This window comes from Galeopterus variegatus, unplaced genomic scaffold (assembly GCF_000696425.1).
Source record: "Galeopterus variegatus unplaced genomic scaffold, G_variegatus-3.0.2 Scaffold823, whole genome shotgun sequence".
Lineage (NCBI taxonomy): Eukaryota > Metazoa > Chordata > Mammalia > Dermoptera > Cynocephalidae > Galeopterus > Galeopterus variegatus.
Genome location: NW_007726934.1, coordinates 199,145 through 215,341, shown reverse-complemented (window position 1 = coordinate 215,341; position 16,197 = coordinate 199,145). Strand labels below are relative to the sequence as shown.

At 40.0% G+C, this 16,197-nt stretch overlaps 1 protein-coding gene and 1 long non-coding RNA gene across 2 annotated transcripts in view; one reads left to right on the top strand and one right to left on the bottom strand.

Moving 5' to 3' along the window:
- Positions 1–346: 346 nt before the first annotated feature.
- LOC103590469 lies at positions 347–2,010 on the bottom strand. The gene is made up of 2 exons (XR_550474.1): positions 1,599–2,010; positions 347–590 (listed from the first exon to the last, which is right to left on the bottom strand). It is a non-coding gene; the product is annotated as an uncharacterized LOC103590469 (long non-coding RNA).
- Positions 2,011–2,970: 960 nt separating this feature from the next.
- Positions 2,971–16,197, top strand: part of MAPKAPK5 (mitogen-activated protein kinase-activated protein kinase 5) — a 41,040-nt gene continuing 27,813 nt past the window's right edge. The window contains exons 1-3 of the mRNA XM_008572704.1: positions 2,971–3,098; positions 14,359–14,432; positions 14,946–15,021. Coding sequence (XP_008570926.1) covers positions 3,066–3,098; positions 14,359–14,432; positions 14,946–15,021 — 183 coding nt within the window. The 5' untranslated portion in view covers positions 2,971–3,065. The remainder of the gene's footprint in view (positions 3,099–14,358; positions 14,433–14,945; positions 15,022–16,197) is intronic.

Below are 16,197 nucleotides of genomic sequence, written 5' to 3'. Positions count from 1 at the left end.
ATTAGACTGTGTATGCTGAGAGGGGAGAATAGGTTTCTACATAGAGGAAAAACATGTGCAAATAAATCAATAAGTTGAGCTGCTAGACTTAGAGCTGCTTGAGGGCAGGGACCTTGTCTCTTCTTCACCTCTGCACCCTCTATTACGTAGCACAGTGCCTGACAGAGAGGAACTTGATAAATTCTTACTGAATTAATGAATGAATCCAAGGCACCTCCTGTTTCCTATTATGGATAAAGTCAATTCAAGTCATTTAGAAATTTCCTCCCAAAGTTCACTGTTGGATCACTGTTCTTATTCTTATCAGGTAGCATAGAAAAGCTGCTATAACAAAAAAAAACTCAAGTAAAAACTCAACACAATATAAGTTTATTTATTTTTTTCTCTTATAACAGTCTTGAGCGGACATTTAGGCGAGGGGCAGAGTTCTTTTCCACCCAGGAATCTTCTATCTTGAGGCCTTGCCTTTTTCAGAATCTGGTCATCATTTGCTTCCAGCTGGCAGAATAAGTAAGAGCATAGAGGAACACCTGTTGAAGGTTTCTATGGGCCAGGCCTGGAAACTGCACATCTCTACTGCTCACTTTCCACTGGGGAGAGCATAAACACATGGCCACACTTACTTACAGGGGCTAAGGAATGTAATGTAGGTGTATGGCTAACAATGAGAACAGTTATTTTGGCGGACAACTAAGTCTCCACCACAACATTCAATTACTTACTCTACTCATCCTCTGGCACACTTCACAAGAACCTCAAATTAACCTAGATAGAAGAGATGTCTGGTTTCCCAACCTCACTCCCATCAAGTTTTTCATTCACTGAATGGCAGCATCATCCATCCAGTTGCTTAAGCCGAACATGTGGAAGCTATCCATGACTGGTTTATTCCCACCTTCTACAACTAACCCTTCCGAAAGTCCTGTCAATGCTATCTCCAAACCATATCTTAAATTCATCTTCTCCCTGCATGTTTACTGGCACCTCAAGCATCATAATACTCTCTCATCTGGATTATTCTAAGCCTCCTAAAAGCTCTCAATGCTTCTTCCACTCTTGCTTGCCTACATTCCATTCTCTATACAGCAAAGTGATCTTTTAAAACATAAATTTGATCATATCACTCTTTAAGACTTTCCAATGGCTGAGAATAAAATCCAAAATCCTTGCTGTGACCCTTAAGGCCATATATGATGCAGCCTCTGCCCACATCTCCAACTTTGTCCTTTATCGTTCTCCTACTTACTCTACTCCACCTAAAATGACATTCTTGATGCTCCTTGAACACATTTAGCTTATTTCCACCTAAGTACTTTTGCACGTGCTTTTCCACCTGCCTAGAAATCTCTTCCTTGCATTTCCAATAGCCAGCTCCTTATTCCTCAGGGGTCTCAGCTTAAATGTTACTTCCCGAGAGACCATCCCTGATCATCCAATATTAAAGAGTCTTCACACCCAGTTATTCTCTTACCTCAGCATCCTGCTCATTTGTTCATTTTCTTCTTGGCATCATACTCTTTTTCTGTTTATTGTTGCTTCCTTTTCCTGAATCATCCATTGACAGGTACAAGAGTCTTCACACCCAGTTATTCTCTTACCTCAGCATCCTGCTCATTTGTTCATTTTCTTCTCGGCATCATACTCTTTTTCTGTTTATTGTTGCTTCCTTTTCCTGAATCATCCATTGACAGGTACAGTGTCTTGTTCCTACTGTTTCCCCAGTGTCCAGTAAGCCTGGCACACAGTGGTGCTCAAGAAATGATTAAGTGAAAGAACGAAGAACCATCAAAAGATGGTTAGTCAAAAGCCCCTGCAAGGTTCTTTGATAGGTAATTAGTTTACTGTAAGGAGAAAAAACTCCGGTTCCAATTCTGGCTTGACCACTTCTCAGCTGCTGGCAAGACACTTCAGCGCTCTGAGCCTCAGTTACCAAATCTGCAAATCGGGCAGAAGAACTTACCGCACAGGGCCAAATGTCTATCTTGTAAAGATGAAAGGAGATTCAGGGAGGAAAAAGCTTCATGGTTAAAAAGGTTAGCGCTCCGAAAATAGAGCTATTATTGCTACTATATATTATACACAATACTGTTTCCTAACGGCAAGACCCGCCCGGATCCACACTCCCCCTTTTCACGGATAAACCTCCGCCGCTCCCTCCCTCAGGGTGTTTCTGGAGACATGAATCGCCTCCAAAGAACGAAGAACCATCAAAAGATGGTTAGTCAAAAGCCCCTGCAAGGTTCTTTGATAGGTAATTAGTTTACTGTAAGGAGAAAAAACTCCGGTTCCAATTCTGGCTTGACCACTTCTCAGCTGCTGGCAAGACACTTCAGCGCTCTGAGCCTCAGTTACCAAATCTGCAAATCGGGCAGAAGAACTTACCGCACAGGGCCAAATGTCTATCTTGTAAAGATGAAAGGAGATTCAGGGAGGAAAAAGCTTCATGTAAGGTTAGCGCTCCGAAAATAGAGCTATTATTGCTACTATATATTATACACAATACGGTTTCCTAACGGCAAGACCCGCACGGATCCACACTCCCTCTTTATCACGGATAAACCTCCGCCGCTCCCTCCCTCAGGGTGTTTCTGGAGACATGAATCGCCTCCGCATCAAGCAGGTAAGGAGGCTTTGACGTATACGCAATCACACGCGCCCCGCGGCGACCTCCATGGTCCTGTTCTGTCGGGTACCGCCCCATTACGTTATTAGCACGGCGCCAGCGCAGCGAAAGGCCCGGGGGCCTGTCCTGCGTGCGGCGCGCCTTGGGGAGGCCCAGGCGGACGCCTGCAAACCAGCTGCGCGGCTCGGGAGCGGCTCGGAAAGTCGGGGCCCAGCACAAAGGCTTGTCCCCAGGGGCCGCCGCCTCCTCCGCCAGCCTAGAGCCGCCGGCTGAAGCCGAGCAGGCGCCGGGGCCCCCATCCCTCCCGGTCCCCAGGGGCGGCTGTTGCCCGTCTTCCCCAAGCCCAGGGGCCCGAGTTCCGAGCCCTTTGCTCCCTCGGCTGCTGGGGGACTGGGCAGCTGCGCAGCCTCCGCCGCTCCCGGCTGTGGAGGCCACGCGGAGCATGTCGGAGAACGACATGGAGAAAGCCATCAAGGTAAGGGAGAGATGTCCACTCCTCCCCCGCTTTGTCCTGTGGCATTCCTCCTGGCTCCAGCTTCAGAAAGCGGAGATAATTTGGTGCGAGAGTTCCCAGCTACTCCCGGGTTTCGGCGTCCCCCGGATTCCGTGGGCTGCGTTTTACAGCCCTAGGGCGAAGGGTTTGTGTGTAGGGTCGGATGTCCGATTCCCTGTAACTTTACTGGTTAATGTGATTTGTGTTCAGGTGGACCAAAGGTGAGTGGCGTGGAGGTACTCGATAGGAGTGGGACGAAGAGGTCCCTACTACTATCATGTTTCGATCGCTCCCCAAGTGCCGCCAGCATTTGCTCCTGGATGGTCTGCTGCAACAGCACTCGGAGAGTTGGATTTTACCCATCCCTCCCGATCTGTTTGAAATCAGTTCTCGGAAATCTGCAGTTTCAGAAGATGATGGTTCCCCTTCTTACAAAACCTGTCCTTTGGCGAATAGGTTGTTCTCATGTTTCCTTGTGTTGTCCCCTTTCTTTTCTCTTCCCTCTCTTCCTAGGGAGCATTGAGTTTACTTAGGAGGAGCTAACACTGTCCCGCGACTTACTGCTCTGTTAATCGAAAGAAAAGCAAATATATGTATTCTAAAATGACTCAAATAAAGTAAGTTTTTAAAAACTAGTTTTTATTTTATTTTTGCCTTTTTTCTTTTTTTTAAGCGGGCACATTTTGCGCGCTAAGAGTTATCTGTTTTGACAGCTGTAGGTAGGAATTAGTCTTATGTAAATTGAACACTGAAGCTTAAATTTGATGTATTATTTATTTCACAGTGTTAAGTCAACCCAGTGCATTTAAGATTTTTATTTTCCCTTAGGGGATAGGCATCAATTGGCAGTTGGGGTTATTTTCCCCTTCAAGATAGAGTCACTATTACCAGTAACTATTTAAGATCTTACACTTGTAACAATTTTTTGGGTGGTATGTAGTTTATAGAAATCGTCAGTCATTCCAAAAAAAATTAACCCTTTAAAGGAGGCACCAACATATAACATACACATTAAGGGAGATCAGATTTTAAATAATAAAAATAATGTTCTAAAAGGCTGCTTTGATACATTCATTTTTTTCTTTTGGTTTGGATTTTATTGGCTACAAAGTCATGATTTCTGCCTGAAGTTATATGATTGGGTTGTAAATCAAAGTACATACAGCAGATTTTTAAGTTACTTAATAATTATCTGCTTTGTACCAGCTGCTGTCCTTGGCACAAGTGGTACAAGCCAGACTCCTAGATATCCCTGCTCTCATGGAGCTTATATTTTGGATGGTGAAGTTAGGTAATAAACATTGCCAGGTGGCTATAATTCAGTGTAGAAAGGATGAGGAGTTCTGTTTTAAGTAGTTAGTCTCTGAGGTGACATTTGTGTTGAGTTCTGAAGGAAATGAAGGAGCAAGCCACCACTGTCTCAGGGAAGAAATTACAGGCAGTGGGAATAGCAAGTATTAAGACCCTGAAGTAGAAGCAGGCCTACTGTGATCTCAGAACAGCAAGGTAGCTGGAATGTAGTAGGTGAGCGTAGATGATGTTACAGAAACATAACTGGAGCACTTAGGGCCTTGTAGGCCATTGTAAGAACTTTGACTTTGACCCTGATTAGAAGGAGAATTGTGGGAGACTGTTGAGCAGGAGAGGGACATAACTCTAGTGGGCAAAACTACAAATAAGGAGGCAGTGTTACTTAGTTGTTAACAGTTTCTCTAGGTAAATTCATGGGTTGAAATCCCAGCCTTGGTATTTATTAGCTGTATGTCCTTGAGTAAGTGTCACTTTACTTCTCTGTTCCTTCGTTTTCTCATTCATAGAAAGGAGATAAAAGCACTCACAGCTCATACTGTTTTTATGAGGATCAAATGAGCAAATATATCTAAATGTGCTTAACAGTAATACCTAACAGTAAGAGCTCAGTGAATGTTAGCTCATAGCAACTTAAGTGTGGGTTAGAAAGAGCTGTAGTTTTCTTTGCTTCTTGACTGTTGCCCAACTTAACTTTCTTAAAAGTTTTAGCTTTTTTTCATTAAGAGTACTTGATAGGTCATTGGTGAATCTTCCTACGAATTTGGGCATGTCCAACCAATACAAATAGGTGGAGTTGAAAATATCTGATCCCAGTACTGATTAGGATGTACTCCTTTGGAAGCAAGGCAGCAACACATCAAATCAAAAACTTTTGGTTTATGGCATTGTATTCATTGTCCTTTTTTGAGGTTTTTATCAAATGATGAGCACTGAAACCTGTAGAGTTCAGCTGGAAAAGGTGTTTTCCTGGGCTCCAACCACAGCACTTGAATTTCTGTTGGAGAATGAGCAGCTTGGGATTAGGTATTCTTACATATTGTCCTCTAATATATAGCGAGTTGTTAATACTTGATGAACTTAGTAAAAATTCATTTCTTTCATTTAAAAAATATTTTTAAAAATTGTGGTATAATTTATATACCATAAAATTCCCCCAATGTAAGTGTATAATTCAGTTTTTAGTAAATTTGTAGAGTTATGCAACCATCATCACAATCCAGTTTAGAACATTTCCATCCCCACTATAAAGTTCTTTCTGCCTGTTTGTAGTCAGCCCGTTCCCATTCCTCACCCCAGACAACCACTGACCTGCTTTATGTCATTGTAGTTTTGCCTTCTCTAGAAATTCCAGATTAATGAAATCGTACAATATGTAGTCTTATGTGTTTGACTTCTTTTTCTTAGCATGATACTTTTGAGGTTCATCCATGTTAGTACATGCTTTAGTAGTTCATTCCTTTTTATTGTTGAGTTGCAGTCTTTTTACTGCTTAACCATCCCCAGTTGATGGACATTTAGATTGTTTCCAGTTTTTAGCTGTTATGAATAAAATGACAAAACTGTACAAGTTTTTCTGTGAACATGTTTTAATTTCTTCTGGGAAGATACTAAGGTGTGGAATTACTGGGTAGTATGGTAGGTTATATTTAACTTTTTAAGAAACTGCCAAACTGTTTTCCAAAGTGGCTGTACCATTATACGTTCCCACCAGTAGTGTTTGAGGGTTCTAGTTTTTCTACCACCTTTACAAATATTTGGTATTATCAGTCTTTCTATTTTAGCCACTCTGGCAGGTGTGTAGTGGTATCTCATTTCCTGAGTGACTAATGCTGTTGGACATCCTTTCATGTGCTATTTGCCATTTGTGTGTATCTTTTCTGGTGAAGGATCTGTTCAAATCTTTGCATTTTTTTTTCTTTTTCTTTTAAAGCCCTCACTCAAATCTTTGCATTTTTAAATTGGTTTATTTGTCTTATTAAATTGTAAGAGTTCTTTATATACTCTGTAAAAGTCATTGTAATGCTGAGGATCATCTTTTCATGTGCTTATTTGACATTCTTGTATTTTTTTTTTTTTTTTCTGGTGAACTGTATTCAGATTTTTCCCACACATTTTTAAATTGGGTTGTTTGGGCCGGCCCAGCCCATGGCTCACTCGGGAGAGTGCAGTGCTGATAACACCAAGGCCACAGGTTAGGATCCCTATATAGGGATGGCTGGTTGGCTCACTTGGGAGAACGTGATGCTGACACCACTAAGTCAAGGGTTAAGATCCCCTTACCAGTCATCTTTAAAAAAAAATTTTTGGGGGGGGTTGTTTGTCCTATTATTGACTTATAAGAGTTCTTTATAAACTCTGAATAAAAGTCATTCATTAGATTATATTATTGGCAAATATTTTCTCCAAGTATGTGGCTTATCCTTTCACTTTCTAATGGTGTCTTTTTTTTTTTTTGTCTTTTTTCGTGTCCGGCAACGGATTGCAACCCTCAGTGTCGCGCCCGTACCGGACCGGGACCGGCAACGGGATTGCAACCCTCGGTGTTGCGCCCGCACCTCACTCAGCCAGTGAGCGGGAACTGGTCTGTATGTGGGATCCGAACCCTCGGCGGGAGCGCCGCCACGCTCCCAAGCGGCGCACTGTAGCAGTGCGCCACCGGGCCGGCCCTAATGGTGTCTTTTGAAGATCTAAAGGTTTTAATTTTGATGAAGTCTGATTTAGCAACTTTTTTTCTTTTACGGATTGTGCTTATCTATAAGCACATAACATTTCATAACTAAGGCATCATTGACTAGTTGAAGGTCACCCGATTTTCCTCCTATGTTTTCTTTTAGAGGTTTTATAGTTTTAGCTCTTTCATTTGAGTCTAATGTCCATTTTGAGTTAACCTTTGTGTTTGATATGACGTAAAGGTCTAAGGTTGGTTTTTGTTTTTGTTTTTACCATACATATTCAATTGTTCCAGGACCATTTATTCAAAAGACTGTCTTTTGCCCATTGAATTACATTGGCACTTTTATTGACAATCAGTTTATCATAGTGTGTGAGTTTATTTCTGGATTCTCTGTTCTATTCCATTGATCAATATGACTGCGTACCACACTGATTTGATTACTGAAACTTTATGGTGAGTTTTCAAATTGGGTAGTGTGAGAACTAATTTGGTTCTTCTTTTTCAAAATTGTGTTGACTATCTCAGGTTCTTTGCATTTCCAAATAAATTTTGGAATCAGTTTGTCAATTTCTACAGAAAAATCTATTGGGATTTTGTTAGGGATTACATTGAATTTATGGTCGATTTGGGCACAGTTGCCATTTTAACAATATTCTAACCCATGAATATGCTATAGCTCTCCATTTCTTTAGGGCTTCTGTGGTTTCTCTTAGCAATATTTTCTAGCTTTTTGGTGTATATATCTTGCACTTCTTTGATAAATTCATTTCAAACTATTTTATTCTTTATAATGCTAGGGAATTCTTTTCTTTTCTTTTCTTTCTTTTTTTAAAGATGACCGGTAAGGGGATCTTAACCCTTGACTTGGTGGTGTCAGCATCACGCTCTCCCAAGTGAGCCAACCGGCCATCCCTATATAGGGATCCTAACCTGTGGCCTTGGTGTTATCAGCACCACATTTTCCCAAGTGAGCCACAGGCTGGTCCCTGGGAATTGTTTTCTTAATTTCATTTTGGATTGTTTGTTGCTAGTGTATAGAAATACAGTTGATTTCTTTATATTGATTTTGTATTTTGCGTCCTTCCTACATTTGCTTATTAGTTCTAGTAATTTTTTTCTTGTAGATTCCTTAGGATTTTCTACGTATAAAATCATGTCTTCATCAAATACAGTTTTCTTCTTTTATAAGTAGATAACCTTTGTCAAATTGAGGAAGTTTCCTTCTATTCCTTGTTTGCTGAGAGTTTTTATCAAGAATGGATGTTGAATTTTTGTTAAATGCATTTTCTTCATCTGTTGAATTGATTATGTGGTTTTTGTTCTTTATTCTTAATATGGTATATAGTAACATTAATTGATTTTCAGATATTAAACCAATCTTGTTTTCTTGGTATAAAATCCCACTTAGACCCACTTTGGTGTAAAATCGTTCTTACATGTTGTTGGATTCAGTTTGATAATATTTTGTTGAGGATTTTTGCATTTATATTCATGATACAGGTCTATAATTTCTTGTGATGCCTTTGTCTAGTTTTGGTATGAGTATAATGCTAGCCTCAAGAATGAGTTGGGAGGTGTATGCTCTATTTTCTGGAAGAGTTTGTAGAGAATTGGTATTATTTCTTTAAATTAGTGGTTCTCAGTGGGAGTGATTCTGCTTCTTGGGAGACAGCTGGCAGTGTCTGGAGAAGTTTTTTGCTGTCAAAATTGGTAGGGGATGCTTCTGGCGTCTAGTGGGTAGCACTCAGGAATGCTGCTAAACACCCTACAATGCACAGGGCAACCCTACAGCAGAGAACTATCTGGCTTAAGATGTCAGTGGTGCTGAGGTTGAGAAACCTGCTTTAAATGTTTCATAGAATTCACCACTTAAGCCATTTGGGCCTAGACTTTGTTTTGTAGGAAGATATTTGGTTATTCAATTTTTTTTACTTATGGGTCTATTCAGATTTTCTCTTTCTCTTGAGTCAGTTTTGATAATTTGTGTCTTTCTAGGAATTTGTCCACTTTATCTAGTGGTCTCATTTGTTGGCATAAAGTTGTTTATATTTTTCCTTTATAATCCTTTGGTTCCTATGAGGTTGACTGTGATGTCCCCTCTTTCATTTCTAACATTAATAATTTGTGTCTTCTCTTTTTCTTGGTCAGCCCAGCTAAAGGTTTGTTAATTTTGTTGATCTTTTCAAAGAATCAACTTTTGGTTTTCATTGATTTTCTCTATTTTCCTGCTTTCTATTTTATTGATTTCTGCTCAGATCTTTATTATTTTCCTCTCTTTGCTTGCTTTGTGTACAGTTTGCTCTTTTCTGATTTTTTTTAAGGTAGAAGATTAGGTTATTGATTTGTGATCTTTTCTAATATAGGCATTTATAGCTATAAATTTCCATTTAATCAGTGCTTTAGCTGTAGCTCATAAATTTTGGCAAATTGTGTTTTCATTTTCATTCAGATAAAATCTTAAAAATTTTTCCTTGTTAAATCATCTTTGACCCATTGATTATTGAGAAATGTGTGAATTTCTAAATATTTGTGAATTTCCCAAATTTCCTTCTGTTGATCTTTAGCTTAATTGTATTGTAGTTGGAGAATTTCATATATTTTCAATTCTTTTAAGTTCAGTGAGATTTGTTTTATGATCTAGAATATGGTCTATCACAGAACATTTCAGATTAATACTAACTTTAAATTAATTCTTTTTTTTTTTTTTCCTTTTTGTCTTTTTTTGTGTCTGGCAATGGATCGCGACCCTCAGTGTCACACCCGTACCGGACCGGACCGGCAACGGGATCGCAACCCTCGGTGCTGCGCCCGCACCTCGCTCAGCCAGTGAGCGGGAACCGGTCTGTATGTGGGATCCGAACCCTCGGCGGGAGTGCTGCCGCGCTCCCAAGCAGTGCACTATAGCAGTGCGCCACCGGGCCGGCCCAACTTTAAATTAATTCTAACTTAATTAGTAAAGTATAGAAACTTTGCTTTAATTTAGCTCCATTCTCTTCCTTTGTGTTTATTGTCATATATATTATGCATGTAGATATTACAAAACTGAAAATACAGTTTTACAGTTAATGCTTTATGCAGTCTTAAGTGTTTTAAATAAGAAAAAAGGGGGTAAAATGTACTTACAGTCTTTTATGTTGACCTACAATGTATTTTCCGTTTCTTTTTACTCCTTTGTTTTGTAGGAAGATATTTGGTTATTCAATTTTTTTTACTTATGGGTCTATTCAGATTTTCTCTTTCTCTTGAGTCAGTTTTGATAATTTGTGTCTTTCTAGGAATTTGTCCATTTTATCTAGTGGTCTCATTTGTTGGCATAAAGTTGTTTATATTTTTCCTTTATAATCCTTTGGTTCCTATGAGGAACCATTCCTCTTTATCCAAGTTATTGGATATTGAAGCATTCCTCTTTATCCAAGTTACCATGTGGTGTAGTTTCTCTGTTGATTTTTTTAGGTATATTTTTGGAAAAGTTTCTCTAGGGATTATAATATGCTGTTTTAATTTATCACAGTAGACTGTACTTTGGGTTAATGTTGACTTAAATCTGGTAAGATATAGTGCCTTTGTTCCAATATAGTTCTATTTCTTTTTTCCTCCTTTGTGTTCTTATTGTCACGTACAGTATATCTGTATATGGTATAACCCCAGAGTTACAGTTTAATAACTATTGCTTTAAATAATCTTAAGTATGTTTGTGAAATTAAGAGAAGAAAACAACATTTTTTCATACTTACCTATTCTGGTACTCTTTATTCTTTCCTGTGGATCCAAGTTATCATCTGGAGACATTGCTCTTCTCTCTGAAGGTCTTCCTTTAGTAGTTCTTGTAGGCGACTTCTGTTACCAATGAATTCTTTCAGTGTTTGTTTGATAATGTCTTAACTTTACTGTTTTATTTGAAGGATAGTTTTGTTCAATATAGAATTCTTGTTTGACCTTTATTTTCTTTCAGTACTTTGAATATGTGATTTTACTGTCTTCTGGCCTCTATTGTTTCTGATGAAAAGTCAGCCTTTATTTGTATTGCTGTTCTCCTGTATGTGATGTTATTTTTTTCTTGCTGCTTATATGATTTTCTCTTTCTTCTTGTCTTTCAGTATTTTGACTGTGATGTGTCTGCATCTGGTTCCCTTTGTGCATATCCTATTTAGATAAGAGTTTGTCGAGCTTTTTGAAGCAGTAGGTTACTGTTATTCATCATGTTTGGGAAGTTTTTGCCTATTATTTTTTCAAATATCTCCTCCTCCCCCACTCTCTTCTTTATCTGGGTCTCCTATTACACATAAATTGGAATGCCAGACATAATTCCACAGGTCTTGTTTTTTTATTTAATATTTTTTATGTCTATTTTTTGGATTTCATCATTTCTTTGTCTTCAAGTTCTGTGGTAGTTCTGCCACCTGAGATCTATGGTTGAATGCCTCTAATGAATTTTTCATGTTGGTTTTTGTGCTTTTCAAATCTAGAATTTAATGTGGTTCCTTTTCATGGTTTCTGTTTCTCTATTGAATGTCCCTATTTTTGACTCAGTGTCATTGTTTCCTTTAATTCTTTGAACATATTTATTTATTTATTTAACTTTTCTTTTATTTAAAAAATTTTTTGTTTGATTTTTGGTGGCTGGCTGTTATGGAGATTCTAACCCTTGACCTTGACAAGGCATTGCTCTAACCAGCTGAGCTAACTAGCTACCCCTCAATATATTTATTTATTTATTTATTTTTTAAAGATGACCGGTAAGGGGATCTCAACCCTTGGCTTGGTGTTGTCAACACCACGCTCAGCTAGTGAGCCAACCGGCCATCCCTATATAGGATCCGAACCCGTGGCCTTGGTGTTATCAGCACCGCACTCTCCCGAGTGAGCCACGGGCCAGCTCCCCCCCCAAATATATTTAAAATAATTGCTTTTAAGACTTTGTTAAATCTAGTATTTGTGTCCAATGAGAGACAATTGCTATTGATTTCTCTTTTTCCTGACCTTGGGTAACACTTTCCTGGTTTTTACATGTGTAATAACTTTTGGCTGAAAACCAGACCGTTTAGATAATGTATTGTAGTGACTCTGGATTCTGATTTTTCCACCTGTGGCTTATTATGTTTGGTAAATTGCCTAGAATTAAACTGGAATCTGACTTCCCTGTGGTATACTGATGTCTCTGCTCAGTTTTTTTTTTTTTCCTTTTTGTCTTTTTTCGTGACCGGTAACGGAATCGCAACCCTCGGTGTCGCGCCAGCACCGACCGGCAACGGGATCGCAACCCTCGGTGTTGCGCCTGCACCTCGCTCAGCCAGTGAGCGGGAACCGGTCACCACATGGGATCCGAACCCTCAGCGGGAGCGCTGCCATGCTCCCAAGTGGCACACTCTCCAGTGCGCCACCGGGCCGGCCCATTAAGCCATTTTTTAAAAGGTCAGATTTGCATTTTATATATTTTTTCTTAACATATCTTCAAACATACAGTAAAGTTGGAAGGATGTGATGCAATAAATTAACTGATTCATTTTTATTTTTGTTTATTTTATTTTATTTTATTTTGTCCTTTTTTGAGACTGGCCACACCACGCTCAGCCAGTGAGCGCTGTGAGCCCACCAGTCATCTCTATATAGGATCCGAACCCGTGGTGGGAGCGCTGCTGCACTCCCAGCGCCGCACTCTCCCGAGTGCGCCACAGGCTCAGCCCAACTGATTCATTTTTAAATAGAGGAAGCAAAAGTTAATTTACTTATTTGAAAATATTGTGGTAACAGGGTGTGCAGGATAAAGTTTTCCCAATTGATAAATATGCTTTGCTTTTCTTTCTCTTTCTCTCTCTCTCTCTCTGTTTTCTTTCCTTCCTTCCTTTCTTTCTTTTAGTGGTACCCTTTGTGATGCAAGGTTTTAGTTTCAGGTTTCTTCTTCATCCATTGCCTTGACCAGAATTGAAACTGAAGAGCAGATGAGCAGATCTTAATATTTCTGGATAAACATCTGTGTTTCCTTATTTTTGAAAAGAAGTTCAAACTCTCAGGCCAGAGTTCCAGGATAGAAAATAATTTCATTTTGTTGTTCTTTAGGGATTGTTGGGAAAATATAGGAAAATGGTCAGAGCTCCCTCAGATATTCAAAATCTTGCTGATCATTTGATGTAAATATGCATGTGCACCCAGGTGTTCCTTGGTTATTGTCTGATGTAGATGTGTTTGGGCTCCTAGGTGTTCCTGGGTTGTCCAGCTTGCACCCAGGTGTCCTGGGTTATCAGATTTAAGTATAAAGAACGAGTGGCTCTGATCTACGGGTTCCCTGGGGTGGGGGCCCATGGGGAGGCCACTACTTCTGCTGGAGGCTGTTGCTGCCAGGGCCCCTGAGATGCCCCAAGAGGCTGCCACTGCTGCTGCTGGATCTGTAAGCTGCTGTTGCTACTGAGGATCTGAGGACTGAGCTCTGAGCTCATGTTGTCTGCCAGCAGCTCCCCGGATCTTTCCCAATTACCTAGCATGGACCTATTTGTGAGGGGTCTGGGAACCCAGCCTGTCATGTGAGGGGTCTGGGGACCCAGTCTGTACAGTGGGTTTGAAGGGTGTGAGCTTTAGCTCTGACAATATAAATGGAAACTTAGTATAACTAAAATAACAGAACATTTTGGCTTTAGTTATGATTTGCCTAACTTTACAACTAGCATTGTCACCAACTGACTATGCTTTAGGCAATGGGGATAGAGGGGAAGGGGGATGGCAGGAGCCCAGGCTAGAAGGCTCACTTAAAAAAAAAATCATTTTTAATTGACACATAATAGTTGTACATATATATACAGGGTACACTGTGAAATTTGGATGCATGTATACAATGTATAATGATCAATTCTAGGTAATTACCATATTCATCACCTCAAACATTTGTCATTTCTTTGTGTTGGGAATATAAACATTCTTCTTCTAGCCGTTTGAAACACTAGAATTTATTCCTCCTTTCTAGCAGTAATTTTGTATCCATTGACCAACTTTTCCCTATCCCTCTCTCTCTTACCTTTCCCAGTCTAGTAACCACTATTCTACTCATACTTGTATAAGGCCTGAATCTTTGCTTTCTTGTTGGAAAACAAGGCCTAATTTAATGTCTAATTATAAAGCCCTGTAGAACACAAAGCTCTGCTTATCACATTCTCTTATAGGATGAGATATTGAGTGATCGGTCTTCTGTTGTCCCACCTCTGCTTAATTATTTAGGTTTTTAATTGGGAAATCATCTTCTGCCCTCTCACTTTTTTATTTTAATAGGAAACCTCCATTTTAGAAGAATACAATATTAATTGGACTCAGAAGCTGGGAGCTGGAATCAGTGGTCCGGTTAGGTAAGAGACCCACATAAGAACTATGGCAAAATTGCTCTGAGAAGGGTCATTGGAAATGGGTCTTGAATTAGAAGCTTAGATGTGTCAGATTTGAGGAATAGCCTTAAGTTAACAAGTACAGGTTTTTATATTAGGCTTTTTCTCATATGTTTAGAAATATAGTTAAATGACTAAGTCACATGGTCTGTAATATGGACTAATTTAAGATGGTGAGACTGTGGGGCCACTGAATGTCCCCTGTAGCCAGCAGAGCCCATTATTTCTTCATTGGGCTGTTGTGGTGGGTTGATGTCACATGGCTCAGGAGCTGAGGCCTGAGAACTGGTCTCTGGGAAGGGGGCTGACATGCTCCTCTGCCTTGCCTCCTGCTGGCTCTGGAGGCAAGTTTGTTCTGGTGCACCTGGACATATCCATGATTAAAAGCATAATTCTCAAAAAACAAAGTTGTTAAATTAACTTTCACTGTTAAGATAGGTGATCTCTGATTGGTTTTTTTTCCCCCTTCAAATCTAGAGTCTGTGTGAGGAAATCTACCCAAGAACGGTTTGCACTGAAAATTCTTCTTGATCGTCCAAAAGCTAGAAATGAGGTATGGTCCTTCATTGCCTTGACTTACCTGAATATTTGAAGTGCCTAAGAATTGTTCTTTTTTTTTTTTTCCCTAGAAATGAGGTATGGTCCTTCATTGCCTTGACTTACCTGAATATTTGAAGTGCCTAAGAAGTGTTCTTTTTTTTTTTTTCCTTTTTCGTGTCCGGCAACGGATCGCAACCCTCAGTGTTGCACCTGCACCTCGCTCAGCCAGTGAGCGGGAACCGGTCTGTATGTGGGAACCGAACCCTCGGCGGGAGCGCCGCCACACTCCCAAGCGGCGCACCGTAGCAGTGCGCCACCGGGCCGGCCCTAAGAATTGTTCTTTTTACAAGTAAGGCAGCTTCCTGGAGGGAATGCAGAGATGCATAAAGGATTTTATGTCCCATGTCTTATTTTCCTTCTCTGTTCATGTTATCATCATAAAGCAGTCCTAGATCTGTCAGTATAAAAGACTGTTCATTAGTAGAGTCTTGTTTCTTTTCAGCAATTTCGTATTCTTTTATAATTAATGTGATTCTTGTACCCCAATGTATGCAGGTTTATTTCAGTTTTTGCTTATTGAAAAAGGTGCTTGAAGGATGGAGATAAAATAGTAGGAGAAAAGTCAGGCGAATGGTGTGCACTGCAGGAGGACTCTGAGGGAGTGTTTCTAGTTTTTTAAAAATATACATTGGTTTTAAATTATCTGGATGTGTTGAAGACATGCTAATAACATGTGCAATGAAGGGCTTAGTCTTTTGCCTAAAGAGATATGAATAATTTCTGAAATAAAATGAGTTATTTGACAGATTCTTCATTTGCAAATATTTGTAGCTAGGACAGTAGATGGTATATCTGTTGGTGGTGTTTTATTTGTGGAAAGAGTACTAAGGAGATAATCTATGTAGACAACACTTTTTTTTTTTTTCCTTTTTTGTCTTTTTCCGTGTCCGGCAACGGATCGCAACCCTCAGTGTCGCCCCCGTACCGGACTGGGACCAGCAACGGGATCGCAACCCTCGGTGTTGCTCCCGCGCCTCGCTCAGCCAGTGAGCGGGAACTGGTCTGTATGTGGGATCCGAACCCTCGGCGGGAGTGCCGCCGCGCTTCCCAAGCGACGCACTATAGCAGTGCGCCACCGGGCCGGCCCTCCTTTTTTATTTTTAACTATTACTTAAAAAAATTTTTTTAA